The sequence below is a fragment of the Diabrotica virgifera genome, chromosome 4 (assembly GCF_917563875.1).
Source record: "Diabrotica virgifera virgifera chromosome 4, PGI_DIABVI_V3a".
Taxonomy (NCBI): Eukaryota; Metazoa; Arthropoda; class Insecta; order Coleoptera; family Chrysomelidae; genus Diabrotica; species Diabrotica virgifera.
Genome location: NC_065446.1, coordinates 156,560,818 through 156,581,383, shown reverse-complemented (window position 1 = coordinate 156,581,383; position 20,566 = coordinate 156,560,818). Strand labels below are relative to the sequence as shown.

Sequence of the window (20,566 nt, the reverse complement as noted above, 5' to 3'; positions counted from 1 at the left end):
CTGCATTCCCCAAAATTATTCATTTTATATATATATATATATATATATATATATATATAATAGAAATTTTTTAATTCCTGGGTTTTCGGTCTGATAAAAATAAAACACTTTATTATGGCTTAAACGTTTCGGCTAATTGCCATTTTCAATAAGCACTTTAATGAATAATTGTAAACATTACATAAAACAAAACAAAAGACTAAAATTTACATTGCACTTGTTGGCTTGGCGTTTTGTTGTGGAATGCGAGCTTGACTCTTGAAACCATATGGCAGAATTCAAAATTGACATCCGTTAAGGACCGTATTTAAAATATTTGCCAAATTGTACATTTATAAAAATTAAATCAATTTATTAAATTATGATATACACTGGAGAGATCCTTGATGTCAGTTTTATTATTTATGCAATTTTGGTCTTTCTTTACATGGATCATCTCCAATATACATCTTTTGTTGTAGTTTTGTTCTTTTTCTAAAATTTGTACATTTTCAAAATCAAAAGCATGGTTATTTTCTATGGAATGCTTGGCTAATGCTGTAGTGTTTACTTTGTTGGTTTGTACACTATGTTTGTGTGCAACCATCCTTCTATGTATATATTGATGTGTTTGCCCAATGTATGTCGAATTGCAGTCTTTACAATTTACTTTATAAACAACATCTGACTGCTGGTCCTTAGTAACAATGGGTTTAAATTTTGAAAAACATTGCCCCGATGTTTTAGGCGCTTTATGTCCAACATTGATATCATATTTTGCAAACATTCTCGACATTTGTTCGGAAAATCCATTTATATATGGTAGGGATATATAGCGTTTATTTGGGTTGGTGATATTACTATTGACATTGTTAGGTGAAATTTGGATTTGATTTGGAGTGGTATTGGAATTTGATTGGTTCTTGATGATATATTTTCTTTTTTTAATTAGAGGGTTGTAAAATTCTGGCGGATAATTATTTTTTTCTAAAATATCTTTAACTCTTTTCAGATTTTCGGAATGGAATTGTGGGCTAGATAGCTTAATTGCTCTATCCGTTAGACTGAATATAACACTTCTTTTGTGACTTACCGGTGCGTTGGTATTGTAGTTTAAATATCTTCCAGACCAGACATCTTTTGTAAACCAGTTGGTAGTTATAAGTCGGTTATTGCTGTTATACTCCAAAATTAGATCGAGAAAATTAATTTTGTTGTTTTCTTCCATTTCATAAGTAAATCGAATGTTATTATGGAAGTTATTGAAAATTTGAAGGGTATACTCGATTTCATGATCCGGTATGCAAAGCAGGCAGTCATCTACGTATCGTTTGTAGAAGTGTATATTGTATTTTAATTTAGAGATGACTGTTGTCTCTAATATTTCCATGACCAAGTTTGCTATTGGTGCTGATATAGGTGAGCCCATAGCTACTCCAGAAATCTGAGAATAGTATTCATTTTCATGTTGGAAGAATGTTGAGCTAAGGCAGAATTTTACACCTTCTAGAAAGTCTTCAAGAGGAAGAGAAGTATGTATTTGGATGTTACTCCATCTGGATTTGACACAGTTTAAAGCTATTTCGATTGGAATGTTGGTGTAGAGTGATTTTACGTCGAAAGATATAAGTTTGTGATTAATTGGTACGGACTGTTTTGAAATAAAATTGTGAAAATCCCATGAGTCTTGTATATGATATTGGGTCTTACCGATTACATTTCCCAGAATGTCTGCAAAATATTTGGAGAGGTTGTATGTTGGACTTCCAATGTTACTAACAATTGGGCGAAGTGGAATGTTGTTTTTATGCACTTTTGGAAGCCCGTATATATAGGAGGATGTGCCATTGTGGGATATTAATTTATTTTTCAAGCTTAAGTCTATATATTTTTTCTTATACCATCTGTTAATGAGTGAATTTAGAGATGTTTGGATTTTATTTGTAAGATTTAATTTTTCTTTCTTGTATACTGTTTCGTACACAACTGTACTGTTTTACACAAACATAGTGTACAAACCAACAAAGTAAACACTACAGCATTAGCCAAGCATTCCATAGAAAATAACCATGCTTTTGATTTTGAAAATGTACAAATTTTAGAAAAAGAACAAAACTACAACAAAAGATGTATATTGGAGATGATCCATGTAAAGAAAGACCAAAATTGCATAAATAATAAAACTGACATCAAGGATCTCTCCAGTGTATATCATAATTTAATAAATTGATTTAATTTTTATAAATGTACAATTTGGCAAATATTTTAAATACGGTCCTTAACGGATGTCAATTTTGAATTCTGCCATATGGTTTCAAGAGTCAAGCTCGCATTCCACAACAAAACGCCAAGCCAACAAGTGCAATGTAAATTTTAGTCTTTTGTTTTGTTTTATGTAATGTTTACAATTATTCATTAAAGTGCTTATTGAAAATGGCAATTAGCCGAAACGTTTAAGCCATAATAAAGTGTTTTATTTTTATCAGACCGAAAACCCAGGAATTAAAAAATTTCTATTTAATAATTTACGGTCAGGAAATAACTAAACTATAAATACCAGCTGGGGTGAAAACAGTTTTATAGAACAACACAAGTACAAAGAAAACACCATCTGCCTAAGAAAACATTACGGTAAATATGAAAGATAACACCAATTTCATAGATTCCAAATGATTAATAAACATTGCTAAAACAATTCCACCAACAAAAAAAAGGTCAAATCAAAATAAAAACATCATTTTGAAAATCAATCACCACCTTCACACACAAAAAAATGGAACCACATAAAGATGCACTGCAAGACCACCACCGATTATTGGATAAACTGGCCAAGGAGAAAAACAGAAAAATCTTCCTAACAAGATGTAAAAAGCTACAGCTCATACCAACATTTATAAAAATTAAAGATAAATCATACATTTTCAAAACAAAAACATATACAGGTAAATTTCAAACTTTTATATTAAAATTTTATTTACAATTAATACAATTAACACTTAGTGATTCATGCCATAATCTTAAAGCCATAGAACAACAAATAGAAACTAACAAGAACCAGATAATTAACAAATATGATAGTAATTTCACACAAGCATTTTTTAATAAAGAAAAAATAATATATGAAAATATTTTTAATAAAATTAAAAACCGTAATCAAAATAAAATTAAACACCTATTAGAAAAACAAAATCAATTAAAATTGAATTCAGAACCGAAAAATGATTGGCTAATGAACTTAACTCAATGCAACATACCTCCAAATGTAGAATATTTTTTAAGTTTGGGTCCTAATTTTTCTTTACCTATACAAAAGTTTCCTACTTTTAACATTATTGCTGGAATCGAAAATGGTCTAACCTACATCAATAATTCAAATATAAACGAAATTAGAAGTAAAGCAGTCAACATAATCACAAATTATACTCAAAAGATACAAAGATATGCAGGTCACCAAAAAAGTCAATATAATTACTATTTAAAACAAACAAAAGCTTTCTTAGAACAAAATACAAACCTACTGATTTTGACAGCAGATAAATGTAACAAAACAGTAATAATGTTAAAAGCCGAATATCTAAACAAACTTAAACTCCTCTTAAATGACGAAACAGTATACAAGAAAGAAAAATTAAATCTTACAAATAAAATCCAAACATCTCTAAATTCACTCATTAACAGATGGTATAAGAAAAAATATATAGACTTAAGCTTGAAAAATAAATTAATATCCCACAATGGCACATCCTCCTATATATACGGGCTTCCAAAAGTGCATAAAAACAACATTCCACTTCGCCCAATTGTTAGTAACATTGGAAGTCCAACATAGAACCTCTCCAAATATTTTGCAGACATTCTGGGAAATGTAATCGGTAAGACCCAATATCATATACAAGACTCATGGGATTTTCACAATTTTATTTCAAAACAGTCCGTACCAATTAATCACAAACTTATATCTTTTGACGTAAAATCACTCTACACCAACATTCCAATCGAAATAGCTTAAAACTGTGTCAAATCCAGATGGAGTAACATCCAAATACATACTTCTCTTCCTCTTGAAGACTTTCTAGAAGGTGTAAAATTCTGCCTTAGCTCAACATTCTTCCAACATGAAAATGAATACTATTCTCAGATTTCTGGAGTAGCTATGGGCTCACCTATATCAGCACCAATAGCAAACTTGGTCATGGAAATATTAGAGACAACAGTCATCTCTAAATTAAAATACAATATACACTTCTACAAACGATACGTAGATGACTGCCTGCTTTGCATACCGGATCATGAAATCGAGTATACCCTTCAAATTTTCAATAACTTCCATAATAACATTCAATTTACTTATGAAATGGAAGAAAACAACAAAATTAATTTTCTCGATCTAAGTTTGGAGTATAACAGCAATAACCGACTTATAACTACCAACTGGTTTACAAAAGATGTCTGGTCTGGAAGATATTTAAACTACAATACCAACGCACCGGTAAGTCACAAAAGAAGTGTTATATTCAGTCTAACGGATAGAGCAATTAAGCTATCTAGCCCACAATTCCATTCCGAAAATCTGAAAAGAGTTAAAGATATTTTAGAAAAAAATAATTATCCGCCAGAATTTTACAACCCTCTAATTAAAAAAAGAAAATATATCATCAACAACCAATCAAATTCCAATACCACTCCAAATCAAATCCAAATTTCACCTAACAATGTCAATAGTAATATCACCAACCCAAATAAACGCTATATATCCCTACCATATATAAATGGATTTTCCGAACAAATGTCGAGAATGTTTGCAAAATATGATATCAATGTTGGACATAAAGCGCCTAAAACATCGGGGCAATGTTTTTCAAAATTTAAACCCATTGTTACTAAGGACCAGCAGTCAGATGTTGTTTATAAAGTAAATTGTAAAGACTGCAATTCGACATACATTGGGCAAACACATCAATATATACATAGAAGGATGGTTGCACACAAACATAGTGTACAAACCAACAAAGTAAACACTACAGCATTAGCCAAGCATTCCATAGAAAATAACCATGCTTTTGATTTTGAAAATGTACAAATTTTAGAAAAAGAACAAAACTACAACAAAAGATGTATATTGGAGATGATCCATGTAAAGAAAGACCAAAATTGCATAAATAATAAAACTGACATCAAGGATCTCTCCAGTGTATATCATAATTTAATAAATTGATTTAATTTTTATAAATGTACAATTTGGCAAATATTTTAAATACGGTCCTTAACGGATGTCAATTTTGAATTCTGCCATATGGTTTCAAGAGTCAAGCTCGCATTCCACAACAAAACGCCAAGCCAACAAGTGCAATGTAAATTTTAGTCTTTTGTTTTGTTTTATGTAATGTTTACAATTATTCATTAAAGTGCTTATTGAAAATGGCAATTAGCCGAAACGTTTAAGCCATAATAAAGTGTTTTATTTTTATCAGACCGAAAACCCAGGAATTAAAAAATTTCTATTTAATAATTTACGGTCAGGAAATAACTAAACTATATATATATATATATATATATATATATATATATATATATATATATATATATATATATATATATATATATTGTGTTTGACGGATTTAAAAAATTTCGACGTTCAATTAAAAATACGTTAGACACCTGAACTTTAGCACTCATTGTAGAAGACTAAATAACACATATGACACACTTCAGTTTATTATACCATATCCCCCACTATTTAATTACTTATCGTGTCAAGGTGTAATCTAATAATATCACTGTTACACAAAAACTTGTTGTACAGTTTGGGTAAGAAATTAATTATTTGGGAAACATATGCAGACGACACAGCTGCGCAAACACCTGCGCGAACAGGTGCGCGAAACAGCTTGCGCGAAAAGCTGTGTCGAACACCTGAGCGACACAGCTGCTGGAACATCTACGCGAAACAGCTGCCGGAAACAGGTGTACGTGCTCCGCGACCCGCCAACCTTTATCTCCCTACTAACTTTGTCCGATGTTTATAATTTTTTTATTCAAGTGATTTTAAAAATATATTATCTACAGCAAAAATTGTAGTTAAGTTTCTTCTTCTTATGGTGCCTATCCGTTACGGATGTTGGACATTAACATGGCTATTCTGACTTTGTTGACTGCTGCCCTGAAAAGTCCGGTAGTGGTTAAGTTAAACCATTTTCGCAGGTTATGCAGCCAGGATATTCTTCTTCGTCCTGGACCTCTTTTCCCATGCACTTTACCTTGAAGTATGGTCCGAAGTAGGTCATATCGTTGTTCATTGCGCATTATATGGCCCAGATATTCCAGTTTGCGACGTTTTATGGTTAAGACTAGTTCGCGCTCTTTACCCATTCTATGTAGAACTTCCTCGTTGGCAACTCTGTCTATCCAGGAAATCCTCAACATGCGTCTATAGCACCACATCTCAAATGCTTCGAGTCTCTTCAGTGATGCTTCAGTTAAGGTCCATGACTCCACGCCATATAAAAGGACGGAGAATACGTAGCATTTTAGTAAACGAACTTTTATTTCCAATTTTATATCGTGGCTGATAAAGATTTTTTTCATTTTGACGAAAGCTGATCTTGCCTTCTCGATCCTGATCTTAATTTCCGTCGATTGTTCCCACTGTTCATTTAAGTTTGCGCCCAAATATTAAAAGTTGGTGATTTGTGTTATAGGTTGTTGGTTAACTAGTAATTGACCAGGTGGTATCCTACTTTTGCTTATAACCATTTATTTGGTTTTTTTGATGTTAAAATCAAGCCCAAACCTGCTACTTACTTCTGCCACCCTGGAGACAAATGTCTGCAGACCTTCAAGACTGTCTGCAAAAATGACAGTATCATCAGCGTATCTTATGTTGTTCAATCGTTTCCGTTCTCCGTTTATAAGTATTCCCTCGTCTATGTCCGTTAGCGCTAGGTTCATAATGTGCTCTGAATATGTATTGAACAATAATGGGTACAATATACATCCCTGTCGCACACCTCTTTTTATCTTTATGTCGTCTGTTAACTGATCCCCTACTCTAACAGCTGCAGTGTGTTCGTAGTAGATACTGTTTATTATACGGCGATCTCTGCTATCTAGACGAATTAAATTTAATATTTTCATCAGTTTAATACAGCTTAATTATATCAATTGAAAATTTTTAGTTAAATCTAAGCCAAATAGGTCGCTGACCTATTACTCGGAGAGATAGAAGCGGATTTTGCTCGCGATAACTAATATGGTAAAACTATACGGGGATATGTTGAATTGGTTGTGTACATGACTTTCCCCAACGGGCGGAAACCAGAGTGGGGGACGAGGGTAGTTATAAGGGGTCAAATTCGCGGTTTTTATTATTTTTTTTTGTAACTCTCATGATCGAGATAGGGCACCAAAATTTGGGAATAAGTAGGACATGACGTAACTAAGTAGAATCTCCAGGGGCGGAAACCAGAGCGGGGGACGAGGGTAGTTATAAGGGGTCAAAGTCGCGTTTTGTTGTGACACTCATGATCACTCAGTGCACCAAAATTTGGGAATAAGTAGGTCATGACATAACTAAGTAAAATCCCTAGAGGCGGAAACTAGAGTGGCGTACGAGGGTAGTTATAAGGGGCCAAAGTCGCGGTTTTTATTATTTTTTTGTGACGCTTATGATCGAGATAGTTTACCAAAATTTGGGAATAAGTAGGACATGACGTAACTAAGTAGAATCTCCAGGGGCGGGAACCAGAGCGGGGGACGAGAGTAGTTATGAGAGGTCAAAATCGCGGTTTTTATTTTTTTTACGCTCATGATCGAGATAGTGCAGCAAAGTTTGGAGATAAGTAGGTCATGACGTAATTAAGCAAAATCTCTAGGGGCAAAATACTGCGTTGAATACAAATGGGTGGGGGTAGGGGTGAATATAAATATAAAAGGTTTTTTGTGACGTTCGTGATCGAGATAGTGCACCAAAATTTGGGAATAAGTAGGTCATGACATAACTAAGTAAAATCCGCGGAGGCGGAAACAAGAGTGGTGTACGAGGGTAGTTATAAGGGGCCAAAATCGCGGTTTTTATTATTTTTTTTGTGACGCTTATGATCGAGATAGTTTACCAAAATTTGGGAATAAGTAGGACATGACGTAACTAAGTAGAATCTCCAGGGGCGGAAACCAGAGCGGGGGACGAGGGTAGTTATGAGAGGTCAAAATCGCGGTTTTTATTTTTTTTTTACGCTCATGATCGTGATAATGCAGCAAAATTTGGGGATAAGTAGGTCATAACGTAATTAAGTAAAATCTCTAGGGGCAAAATACTGCGTTGGGGACAAATGAGGGTGGGGGGCAGCGGTGAATATAAAAATTATAAAAGGTTTTTTGTGAAGTTCCTGAACGAGATAGTGCACGAAAATTTGGGAATAAGTAGGACATGACGTAACTAAATAGAATCTCCTGGGGCTGAAACCAGAGCGGGGGACGAGGGTAGATATAAGGGGTCAAAGACGCGGTTTTTAATATTTTTTTTTTGTGACGCTCATAATTGAGAAAGTGCACAAAAATTTAAAAATGGGTAGATCATAACGTAACTAAGTAAAATCTGCAGGAGCGGAACGCTGCGTGGCCGACAAAAGGATGGGGGAAGTGGTGAATATAAAAATTATAAGAGATTTTTGTGACGTTTCTGAACGAGATAGTGCACCAAAATTTGGAAATAAGTAGGTCATGGCGTAGCTAAGGAGAATATCGAGGGGTGGAACGCTGCGTGGCCGACAAAAGAGTGGTGGCAGGAGCGAATATAAAAATTATAAGGGGTTTTTTGTGACGTTTGTCACCGACGCAGCGTTACGCCCCTGGAAATTTTACTTAGTCGTGTCATGATCTACTTATTCCCAAATTTTGGTGCACTATCTCGATCACGAACGTCACAAAAAATTCATTATAATGTTTATATTCCTTCCTGCCCCCACCCGTTTGTCAGCCACACAGCGTTCCGCCCCTGGAGATTTTACTTAGTTACGCCATGATCTACTTATTCCAAAATTTTGGTGCCCTATCTCGATCATGAGCGTAAAAAAAAATAATTAAAGCCGCGACTGTAACCCTTATAACTACCCTCGTCCCCCACTCTGGTTTCCGCCCGTTGGGGAAGTCATGTACACAACTAATTCAACATATCACCGTATAGTTTTTGCATATTGCTTATCACCAGCAAAATCCGCTCCCAGCTATTGGACTATATAGTGATCTATTAAAAAATTATTATTTTTTATTTATTTATTTTTTGCTAATTTACAATCTACTTCAATACAGTAATAAGTAAATATGATGTATGTTCTTGGCTTGTGGCAGGTGTCGTCCATTGACGACTCTCTGGAATTTACCTAGCAGCTAGGTCTTCTGGCCAAAGTCTTCTCTCCAAAGTCTTTCAAACGTCTGTCAACCAGTGGGGGGCTTAAATAATTCATCTATGAAATGGTTTGGGTGGTCTGCGCTGCGATTCATGTATCTTCTCTAGTGGTCAGCAATCACATCATTGATGAAGATGATGTTGAGGTCTGCATGAAGGGTTTGGTTTGACACATACCATGTGGATTTAGCTAACATACAAATAGTTTTTGACTGGAATGTCTGTAGTATTTTGGTGTTGGAAGGTTTGCTACCGCCCTACAGCTCGATTCCGTATGTCCACACTGGTTTGAGTATTGTTTTATAGATGTTCAGTTTGTTTTCTAATGAAAGTTGCGATCTTCTGTTGATTAGCCAGCTCACATTTTTAACTTTTAGGTCGAGGTGTAGTCGTTTGGCTGCAATATGTGATTTCCAAGTAAGTTTTTCGTCTAGGTGAATTATTTAGGTGTAGTTGTGGACATCTGATTCTTCGATTTGTGAAATTTACTTGACAAGACTTGTTTGTGTTGACGTTTATTTTTCAGCATTTAAGCCAATCTTCTAGTTCATTGAGATGATTTTGCAATTTGTTAAATGCTAATATTTCGTTGAGGTCTGATGCTAGTATACCAGTGTCATCCGCAAATGTTGCCATTAGTGTATTTTCGCTAATAGGAATATCAGCCGTGAAGATTTGGTAAAGGAATGGGCCAAGTACACTGCCTTGAGGTACTCCGGATTTTATTTGGTGGTAGTTGAATAGAGTACCTTCGTATTTAATTTGGAAGTATCTGTCGGACAAGTATGATTTAAGGAGGAGGTAGATTTGGTCAGTTAGCTGAGTTTTTATTTCAAAGAGAAGAACCTCGTGCCACACTCTATCAAATGGTTGCTGTATATCGAGGAATGATGATAGACAGATGTGTCTCCCTTTTAGGCTCTCTTTTATTTTGTTGACTAATCTATGGCACTGTTGTATGGTTGAGTGATTTGAGCGAAAGCCAAACTGATGATCTGGGATATAGGTTATTATTGTTTTTATTCTGTTAAGGATTAACCATTCGAAGACTTTTGATAAAGTCGGAAGGAGACTTATTGGTCTGTACGAACTGGCTTCAGTTAGAGGTTTACCAGGTATAGGTATCATTATAATTTGTGCATACTTCCATTGCACTGTAAAATAACATAGTCTCAGGAGGCAATTAAAAATAATGGTTATTAAAACGACACCTTTTCTTGGAAGTTTTTTTTTAAGATTTCGCGAGTTATAAGGTCAAATCCTGGAGCTTTATGAGGGTTAAGCAGGTGGATTTCGTTACGGACTTCGTTCGGTGAGAAGTATTTTAGTGGTAATGATAGCTAACAGGGTGCATTGAGAAAGTCTCCAATTTTCTCGTCGTTAATATCGTTGGCCTGTGGGGTGGAGAAGACGGTTGATAGATGTTCTGCAAATCTGTTGGATTTTTCTATATCTGATCGAGCCCAGGTTCCATCATTTTTCCTAATTGGTGATTTCATTACTACCGGCTTTTTGAATTTCTTTGTGGCTTTCCAAAGAGAGTTGTCGTCAAGAGAAATGTTTGTGACATATCTTTCAAAAGATTCGTTTTGGCTGTTTGGATATCGGAATGAAGTCTCTGTGTGAGCCTGTTTTGATTTGTTTTATCTATCGCGTTTCTTGTTCTTTGCCATTTGCGACAGGCTCTTCTTCTCTCTTCTACTAGTGTTTTAATGTGGAGGGGTATACTATACCTTTCATCAATAGTTTTTTCCTTTACAGGAGTAGCTTTCCAAGCGGCCGGTTGTATTTGTTCCGTTAAATATTTTACAGCTTCTTCAATATCGTTTTTGTGCTTGAGTCGAATGTCAAGAAATATTTTTTCATTGATTTCTTCTTTGAATTGAACCCAATTTGTGTTACTGGAACATAGCCTTGGTGCAAGAGTTTTCCAAATTATATTGATCTTCTTCTTATGGTGCCTATCCGTTACGGATGTTGGACACTAACATGGCTATTCTGACTTTGTTGACTGCTGCCCTGAAAAGTCCGGTAGTGGTTAAGTTAAACCATTTTCGCAGGTTATGCAGCCAGGATATCCTTCTTCGTCCTGGACCTCTTTTCCCATGGACTTTACCTTGAAGTATGGTCCGAAGTAGGTCATATCGTTATTCATTGAGCATTATATGGCCCAGGTATTCCAGTTTGCGACGTTTTATGGTTACGACTAGTTCGCGCTCTTTACCCATTCTATGTAGAACTTCTTCGTTGGTAACTCTGTCTATCCAGGAAATCCTCAACATGCGTCTATAGCACCACATCTCAAATGCTTCAAATCTCTTCAGTGATGCTTCAGTTAAGGTCCATGACTCCACGCCATATAAAATAACGGAGAATATGTAGCATTTTAGCAAACGAACCTTTATTTCCAATTTTATATCGTGGCTGTTGAAGATTTTTTTCATTTTGACGAAAGCTGATCTTGCCTTCTAGATCCTTATCTTAATTTCCGTCGATTGGTCCCACTGTTCATTTAAATTTTCACCCAAATAAAAAAAGTTGGTGATTTGTGTTATAGGTTGTTGGTTAACTAGTAGTTGACCAGGTGGTATCCTATTTTTGCTTATAACTATGTATTTGGTTTTTTTGATGTTAAAATCAAGCCCAAACCTGCTACTTACCTCTGCCACCCTGGAGACAAGTGTCTGAAGACCTTCAAGACTGTCTGCAAAAATGACAATATCATCAGCTTATCTTATGTTGTTCAATCGTTCTCCGTTTATAAGTATTCCCTCGTCTATGTCCGTTAGCGCTAGGTTCATAATGTGCTCTGAATATGTATTGAACAGTAACGGGGACAATATACATCCCTGTCGCACACCTCTGTTTATCTTTATGTCGTGTGTTAACTGATCCCCTACTCTAACAGCTGCAGTTTGTTAGTAAGAGATATTGTTTATTATACGGCGATCTCTGCTGTCTAGACCAATTGAATTTAATATTTTCATAAGTTCGTCATGTTTTATTCTATCGAACGCTTTCTGGTAATCAACAAAACACACATATATCACAATTCACGTCTCTACATCTTTGAAAGAGAACTTGTATTGCAAAAAGTGCCTCTCGAGTACCCAATGCATCCCTGAAGCCGAATTGTGTGTTTGTCACGTGTTCTTCACACTTTTTATATATTCTTTTATGTATAATTTTTAAAAAAGTTTTCAGGAGATAGCTCATAAGGCTTATTATTCGATAATCTTCACATTTTTGGCATTGAGTTTTTTAGGGATTGTTATAAAAGTTGATCTTAGCCACTGTTGGCGTGTTTTTCTACTTTGGTATACAGGGTGTTTCATTAATAATTGTCCATATAGTAACTGGAGAAACCTTAGTAGAAAATACGAAGATTTGACCTAAAACACTTAAATAAAATGTGGTTCCTTACTGAGTTACAGGGTGTTTTATCTAAAAATTTAAAAATTATTTTTGCTCAGCATTTTTAAACTATTCGACGTATCCTTTTCATACTTGGTAGAAAGTATAGAACTTATACAAACTACTAAATTATGTTAAACAAACGTTTCTGTCTATTACCAGAGGCGTACGACGGGGGAAAATGAATGGTTGACCCTTTTCAAATTCTACGCCACTGGCGGAATTTCTATTTTACTTCAATTTTTGGATTCTCCAGTACTTTCTATAAAAATAATATACTCTTCATTCGTAACGATAAAGTCATTCGTTTTCGAGATCTTTGAAGTTAAAAATGAAACGACACGGATATTTTGATTAATGTATTGTGTCGCTTCATTTTTAATTTCAAATATCTCGAAAACTAATCATTTTATCATTACGAATAGTATATTATTTACATAAAAAGTATTGTAAAATCAAAAAATTACACTAAAATAGTAATTTCGTCAGTGGCGTAGAATTTGGGAAGGGTCAGCCAGCCACTATCCCCTGTCGTACGCCTCTGGTAGTAACTAGAAACCTTTATTTATCTTAATTTAGTAGGGTGTACAGTACCTACACTTTCTGCCAAGTATGATAAGGATATGCCAAATAGTTTTAAAGTACTGGGTACAAATAATTTTTAATTTTTAATCATATGAATCATAGCATAAATTATTATTCAAAATAACCGTGCCGTTTCATATTTAACTTCAAATATCTCGAAAACTAATGACTTTATCGTTACCAATGAGGAGTATATTATTTACGTAAAAAGTATTGGAGAATCTAAAAATGGCACTAAAATAGTAATTCCTCCAGTGGCGTAGAATTTGAGAAGGGTCAACCATTCACTATCCCCTGTCGTACGCCTCGGGTAGTAGCTAAAAACGTCTGTTTATTATAATTTAGTAGAGTGTACAGTAGTCGAACTTTCTGCCAAGTATGAAAAGAATACGTCGTATAGTTTTAAAATTCTGAGCAAAAATAATTTTTAAATTTTTAGATAAAACACCCTGTAACTCAGTAAGGAACCACATTTTATTTAAGTGTTTTAGGTTAAATCTTCGTATTTTGTGCTAAGGTTTCTCCAGTTACTATATGGACAATTATTAATGAAACACCCTGTATATTGTTGAAGATCAAGGTAAGTCTTTTGACTTCGTCTTTATCCATAATTTTCAAAAATTTTGAGTAGAGCTCGTCTGGTCCTGCGGATTTTACCTCCTTAATCTTGTTTATAGCAGCTTCTTCTTCCGCTTCAAGAATAGGTGGTCCGGCATCGTCATTTTTATTTTGTGTAATGGTGACATTCCTATCGTCTTCAAATGTTGTTGTCACATAGTTCATCCACGTTGTTTTTGTTTCTTCAATATCAACTATTAGGGCCGGTTGTTCGAACGCTAATCAACAATGATCATTATCAAATATTTAATTACCGTCACCAAAACTGTCAATGTCAACTTTGTTTGGGTTGCTGAAAACATAATTAATTACAATTATGAGATTTATTATCAATTATGTTAATAATTATTGTTATATTAATTGATTATATACTCCACAGACTTTTTAACAACCCAAACAAAGTTGACATTGACAGTAATTAATTATTTGATAATGATCATTGTTGATTAGCGTTCGAACAACCGGCCCTAAGATTTCCTTGAGCGTCTGTTAAGTGTCCCGGCCTTTTTGATTTATAGATGCCTGCTGCTTCTTTGATCTTTTTGTGGAGGTTGAAGGTTGTTTACGTTCCAATATCTCGATTTCTTCACACTGTTCTTCCAGATTTCTGTTTTTAGCTTCTCTGACAGCTTTTTTTATCTCTTTGTCTAGAAACTGATATTCAACATAGTCTTTCCGCTTGGACTCTCTTCTTCTGTCCATCATCTGTAATATACCGTCGGTCATCCATGGTTTTTTCTTTTCTGTCTTTTTCGGTCGCAGGTATTGGTCTAATATTTCCTTCCCAATGTTTTCTAAGTGGTTTATTTCTGTGTCAACATCATTAACTACTTCTGACTTAGATATGTTGTTCTTCAGATATTCCCGTACTTCCTGCTTTATGTCATCATCTCTCAGTTGTTTGAGATCGTATCTTATAGGATTAGGTTTGTGGATTTTTTAAAATTTCAGACGAAACTTACCGACAAATGGGTTATGGTCTGACTTAATATTTGCACCAGGGTAGGTTTTCACTGATGTTATTGAGTTTTTGAATCTTTTATTTATTAAAATATAGTCAATCTGGTTTCTTATGAGATTTTCTGGCGTGTCACCGGCTGAGCACCATGTGTACAACCTTCTGTATGGTAATTTGAAGAGTGTATTGGTGATTACCAACTCTTCTTCCGTAGCAAATGTGAGTAGGCGTTCTCCTCTCTCATTTCGCTCACCCAAACCCCATGAACCTACTATGTCACCATAACTACCCTTACCGATTTTGGCATTAAATTCACCCATAACTAGCGTTATTTCATTGGTTTTTAACTTACTTAGGACTTTCCTGAAATCGTAATAAAAAGCCTCTATTACTTCGTCTGATTTGTCTGCTGTGGGTGCATATATTTGGATTATGTTGGTTTTTGCTGGGAATAAATCCAATTGAATGAGCATGATTCTCTCGGATATTGGAACAAAATTCGTAACATATTTTTTTATTTGTTTATTTAAAATTATTCCGACGCCATGCTTATGTTGACCTTCTGTATTTCCAGAGTAATATACTTGGTGCTCGTTTATTTGACATTTTCCGGCATCAGGCAACATGGTCTTGACGTTCCAGGTGCATATTTTAATAAACTGCTTAATTTTTCTAGGCGTATCCTTTCCTTTTACTTGGGGGTTTCGCTTGCTAACGACCTGGGAGGCCACATGGTTCTGTGTTGTTATTCCTCCCCTGCCGGATCTTGCACTCCGATATACATGATCAGTAGTCTTCACTCTCAAAGCTGTAGCCATGATAGGTGTAAAAGAGATATCCATATGGATCTTTAATGTAGTGGTTTCTCCTTGCCTTCTACATCCTTACACCGTTGACCTAGTTTTCGGTTCATCCGCCTTTAGGGCCAGTTTCCCAACCCTAGGACAAAAGAGTGCCCTATCACTTACCAACTCATCCGCCCGAAGCCGTTGGTAGGTAAGTGGGGGATTGCTTATACCGGCAATCACTAGTCAATACCGCTTTCGGTCAACGTATATCCCTCGGGCCCAAGGCCCTCGGTAAATACACCATTGACCTCACGCGTTACTGGTATTATATTGGTACTTAAGGTAATCAAGATGGGACTGTGGTCCGAATGTAGATCAAAACTGGGTGTGATGTCGCTGTGTATTTCAGGTATTACCTTAGTTATAGCAAAGTCTAACAGATCAGGAATTTTGTTGTTATCAGTGGGCCAGTATGTGGGGGTACCAGTTGTTAGGTATTTCAGGTTATTATCTTGTATGATCTTTAATTGATTTCTGCCTTTTGGAGATATCAGTCTTGCTCCCAGGTTATATATTTTGCATTCCAGTCCCCTGCCAAGCTGTTCAAAAAACTCTCTGTATTCCTCCAGATTGATGGTGTGGCGTGGTGGGCTGTAGATAGAAGCTATTGTTAATGGAAAGGTGAGCGCATGTACTTTTATGATAGTACTCTGAATTTTGTTGGTGATATATGGAGCAAGTTCGTAGTGTTTTATAGCTGTACGAATTATTACAACTGAACCAGCATGGACTGTTCCATCTGGATGGTTTGCGTAATAGACAGAGTAGTGTGGAATTTTTATAAAAGACCTCTCCGTTGTGTGACTCTCGGATATAAGCAGGATGTATATTTTGTTTAATTTTAGAAATAGTATAATTTATTGCACATGGTTTGTTAGACCATTTGCGTTCCACTCTGCTATTCTAAATGAGTTAGCCATTACGACGTTCTATTTATCACTGTTGTAAGCATGCTTAGTATCATGATGTTTTGGTTTATCAATTGTGCAAATATATTTTTAAATTCGTTGAGGAGTTCTGTAAGTTTATTTGAAAGGTCTGAATTATTGTTGTTGTCTTGTGAAGAAGTATTAGTTGCTGCAACTTTAGCATATGTTACGTGAGATTGGTGTATGTGGTGAGCATTAGTGTTATTATTATTTAGGCTTGCAACTCTAGGTATAGGAATGCTGCTGGTTATATTTTTGTTTTTCGAATTTACTAGGTCTTTATATAGCACATCCTTTATAGTTTGCTGGATGATTGCCATTACATAAGGCACATGTTGCTGGTGTGTCGCGTGCTTTTTTGCAGGTTTTTTTGTCATGTGATCCACCGCATTTAACACAGGCGAATGGCCTCAGGCAGTAACTTTTTGAGTGCCCGTATTTTTGACACCTTGTGCATTGTACTATTGTATTTTTTATTCTAAGTGGTTCTACTGTTATTATGCAGTTTCGTAGGACTTACAGGTTAAATATGTTTTTGTTGTTTTCATTTGGCTCTATATCGACAAAGAATAAGGGTAATGGTTCTTTGGTAACTTTATGTCTAACATTAATTATGTTGCGAACTTTAAAACCCTTATTATTTAATTCATGCGAGATATCTCCTGTGGGTATTGAATGTAGGTCTGGATCCCGCGTATGAAAAAAAAGTTGATTAATAGCAAGCTGAAAATTTGTTAGTAGCTTAAGGGTGTCTAGTCGGATACACTTTGATATATGGGAACACTGGAACAGGGGCAGTTTTAATTGTGGAACAGGTTAAAAATTTGGAACGGTCAGACCACGAAAACGGCACATTTATTTTGTCCGACAGAACAGACTTAAACTCTCCGAGCAGAGATTAAACTGTCATGCAAAAATCAGACTGCTATTTATCACCTGTCATAATTCCTGTCATTTGACATATTCTACATGTTCCACTCATTAAAACGCCCATTTGGTGATAAATAGCAGTCTGATTTTTGCATGAGAGTTTAATCTCTGTTCGGAGAGTTTAAGTCTGTTCTGTCGGACAAAATAAATGTGCCGTTTTCGTGGTATGAGCGTTCCAAATTTTTAACCTGTTCCACAATTAAAACTGCCCCTGTTCCAGTGTTCCCATATCAAAGTTTGTCCGACTAGACACCCTTGAGCTATTAACAAATTTTCAGCTTGCTATTAATCAACTTTTTTTTCATACGCGGGATCCAGACCTAATGGTGTAATCCTCTTATGACAACTCTATAGGCACTCTATTGTTTCGGTTGATGAGAGATGAGAGATATTGTTGTGTATTGCGACTGAATAGGGTTTTGAGTGTTTTGAATATTTTGTGCAGTTGATTGACTAGGAAATTGTACTTGGTTTGGTATAGCTATTTGGGTTGGAATAGGTATTTGGTTTAGTTATGACATTTGATTTGTTATCTGGTTAGATGGTGTTTGATTAAAATACAAAAATGCTACTTGCGGTTTTACTGCTGTTTGGTTTAAATGGTTCTGTTTTTTTATTGTTGGGACCTCCTTTATAGTATTCATTTGTTGATAAATGGGTTGGCCATTATTATCAAATCCTAATAAGTTCCCCGAAGGGAACATATTTCTTTTGTTTGTTTCACTAATCACTTAGTTTTTGTTACTTTTTACTTTAACAATTACATATTTGATGCTGATAGGATAATTACTAGTTAATTAGGTAGTTTTAAGATAAGGAAGTTCTCTAGCGCTTTGAATGACGGTACATGTTCACGCTTCGAGAATCAGATTGCTACTATCTACTAAAAATAAACCCCATCCTATCCCATGTTCAACAACAAACTATAAAAATGAGAAAGAATTTTCATAAACGTCTGATTGTCACTGTACCTAAATTCATGCAATTAAAACAAAAAAAAATATTTTTTTTATTTCCTTATAAATATAGAAAAACGACTGGTGTGTTTATGCACCACTAGTAAATACCATCCAGTTTTATTTCAAGTTTTGTCGTTAGTCAATTTTATGAAAGGTTAAATAGGATTTTTTTGGTAATTATTATTACATAAACATTGTGGAAGTCGGACAAATTTGAAACAATATTTCTGCAAAATATATCATTTTAAATAACCAAAGTTCATGAAATTTTTTAAAGCAAAATAAATACATTACGTTCAACGCACATCTTATTTGTATGTATGTGCATTAGTATCTATAATTCAGTTATTATAAGAAAAATTTTGATATTATTATTGACTAATGGAGTACCTTTTAAAATACTCATAAAGGCTTATTTATGTTACACTGGGACGTGGACGGCACGGCGTGTTGAACAACAGAAATCGCACGCCCTTGACACTTCCCGGTTTCGCCCCGTTCCATCGCAACATAAATCAGCCAATGCTTTTCATATCGGACGATCCTTCAACGTGTTCCGTCCCGTCCACGTCCCCGTTGTACCAAAAATCCGACTTTCTCATTTATTTTCACATCTTCTCATTACTTTTTATTATTTATTACCTAAAGCTTAAAACTTACAATAAAATTTTATAAGTTATTAAAGTTATACAGTTTAAATCTGATATTATATTAATTTATTATTATTCAAAAAAATACTAATAGATAATTTCCGCTTCTCTATTTAGATCATCAACTTCTGAAAACCCATGATTTTCTGTCTTTGGAATTTCTTTACCAATATGATTAAAATCTATTTCTTCAAAGTCCTTATTTTTCTTAGCTGTACTAGGGGTAACTTCGGATTCGGTATTGGTGTGAATTATTTCATAGTTACCACTGTATTGATAACTTGCGTAGATAATGCGTGGACCAAAGGAATTTGGCACAGAACTGGTTATATTTTTTAAGATATCATCTACAACAAAAGTAAAAATAAAAAATTGTATTACTATTAGGCGAGTCTATAAAACATCAAAATGTCAAGTACTGTTCATCATTTATGTAATATTAATGTAACACTATGTGATTGTATAACAATATTCCTAGGTACTAGTGTTTAACTAAATGACTGCATGATTTTATGATTATGTGTAGAGAGCGGAACATATGCAACACAGCATTACAAAAATATGAGCATATACATGTGCATATGACTAATTTATTATTTATTGTTTCATTCGATCTTTCTCGACCAGTGTGGTTTAAATTTCGTGTGGCGCGCTTACGATTTTTAAATAACTAATTTTGTACTTCTTACTCTTGATAAAGTTTTCAACAATAAAGAACAAAGTTTAGGTTTCTAATCTAATAGCACAGAGGTGGCCAAGCTCCTTGATAGTCTGAGCCATTTTTCAAAATTTGAAATTTTTCACGAGCCGCAATTATTTAAAAAGTGCAAAAAGGTATTAAATAAATTTTTCTCTCACTTTTTAGATTTCACGAATTAATTTTAAAGTGAAATAAAATGGTTCACCTCATTACATTGTTTCAAATATGCAAATAATTCTACAAGCAGCCTTTACTAATTACTTCCATTCTTCATCATCCTGCCATCTTTTTCTGGGACGGCCTACTGACCTTCTTCTTCTTCTTTAAGTACCGTGCCCAAATTTTTAGGCGTGGGTAGCTTCCATAACAATTTGCCGATATCGTTCTCGATCTTGTGCGGCATGTAACAATTGATCTGCTGATAAACCAATCCATTGACGAAGGTTTCGGAGCCATGAATATTTCTTTCTACCAATTCCTCTTTTTCCGTCGATCTTTCCATTGAGTATTAACTGCAGCATCCTGTATCTGCTACCTCTCATTATATGCCCCAGATATTCAAGTTTTCTCTTTTTTATCATCTTCATTAAGTC

The 20,566-nt window shown here is 34.8% G+C and overlaps 1 protein-coding gene across 1 annotated transcript in view; it reads right to left on the bottom strand.

The window, feature by feature from the left end:
* Positions 1-19,244: 19,244 nt before the first annotated feature.
* The window catches only part of LOC114342090 (uncharacterized), a 117,755-nt gene continuing 116,433 nt past the window's right edge, over positions 19,245-20,566 (bottom strand). Inside the window, exon 3 of the mRNA XM_028292883.2 lies at positions 19,245-19,620. Within this exon, the coding sequence (XP_028148684.2) occupies positions 19,361-19,620 (260 nt within the window). The 3' untranslated portion in view covers positions 19,245-19,360. The remainder of the gene's footprint in view (positions 19,621-20,566) is intronic.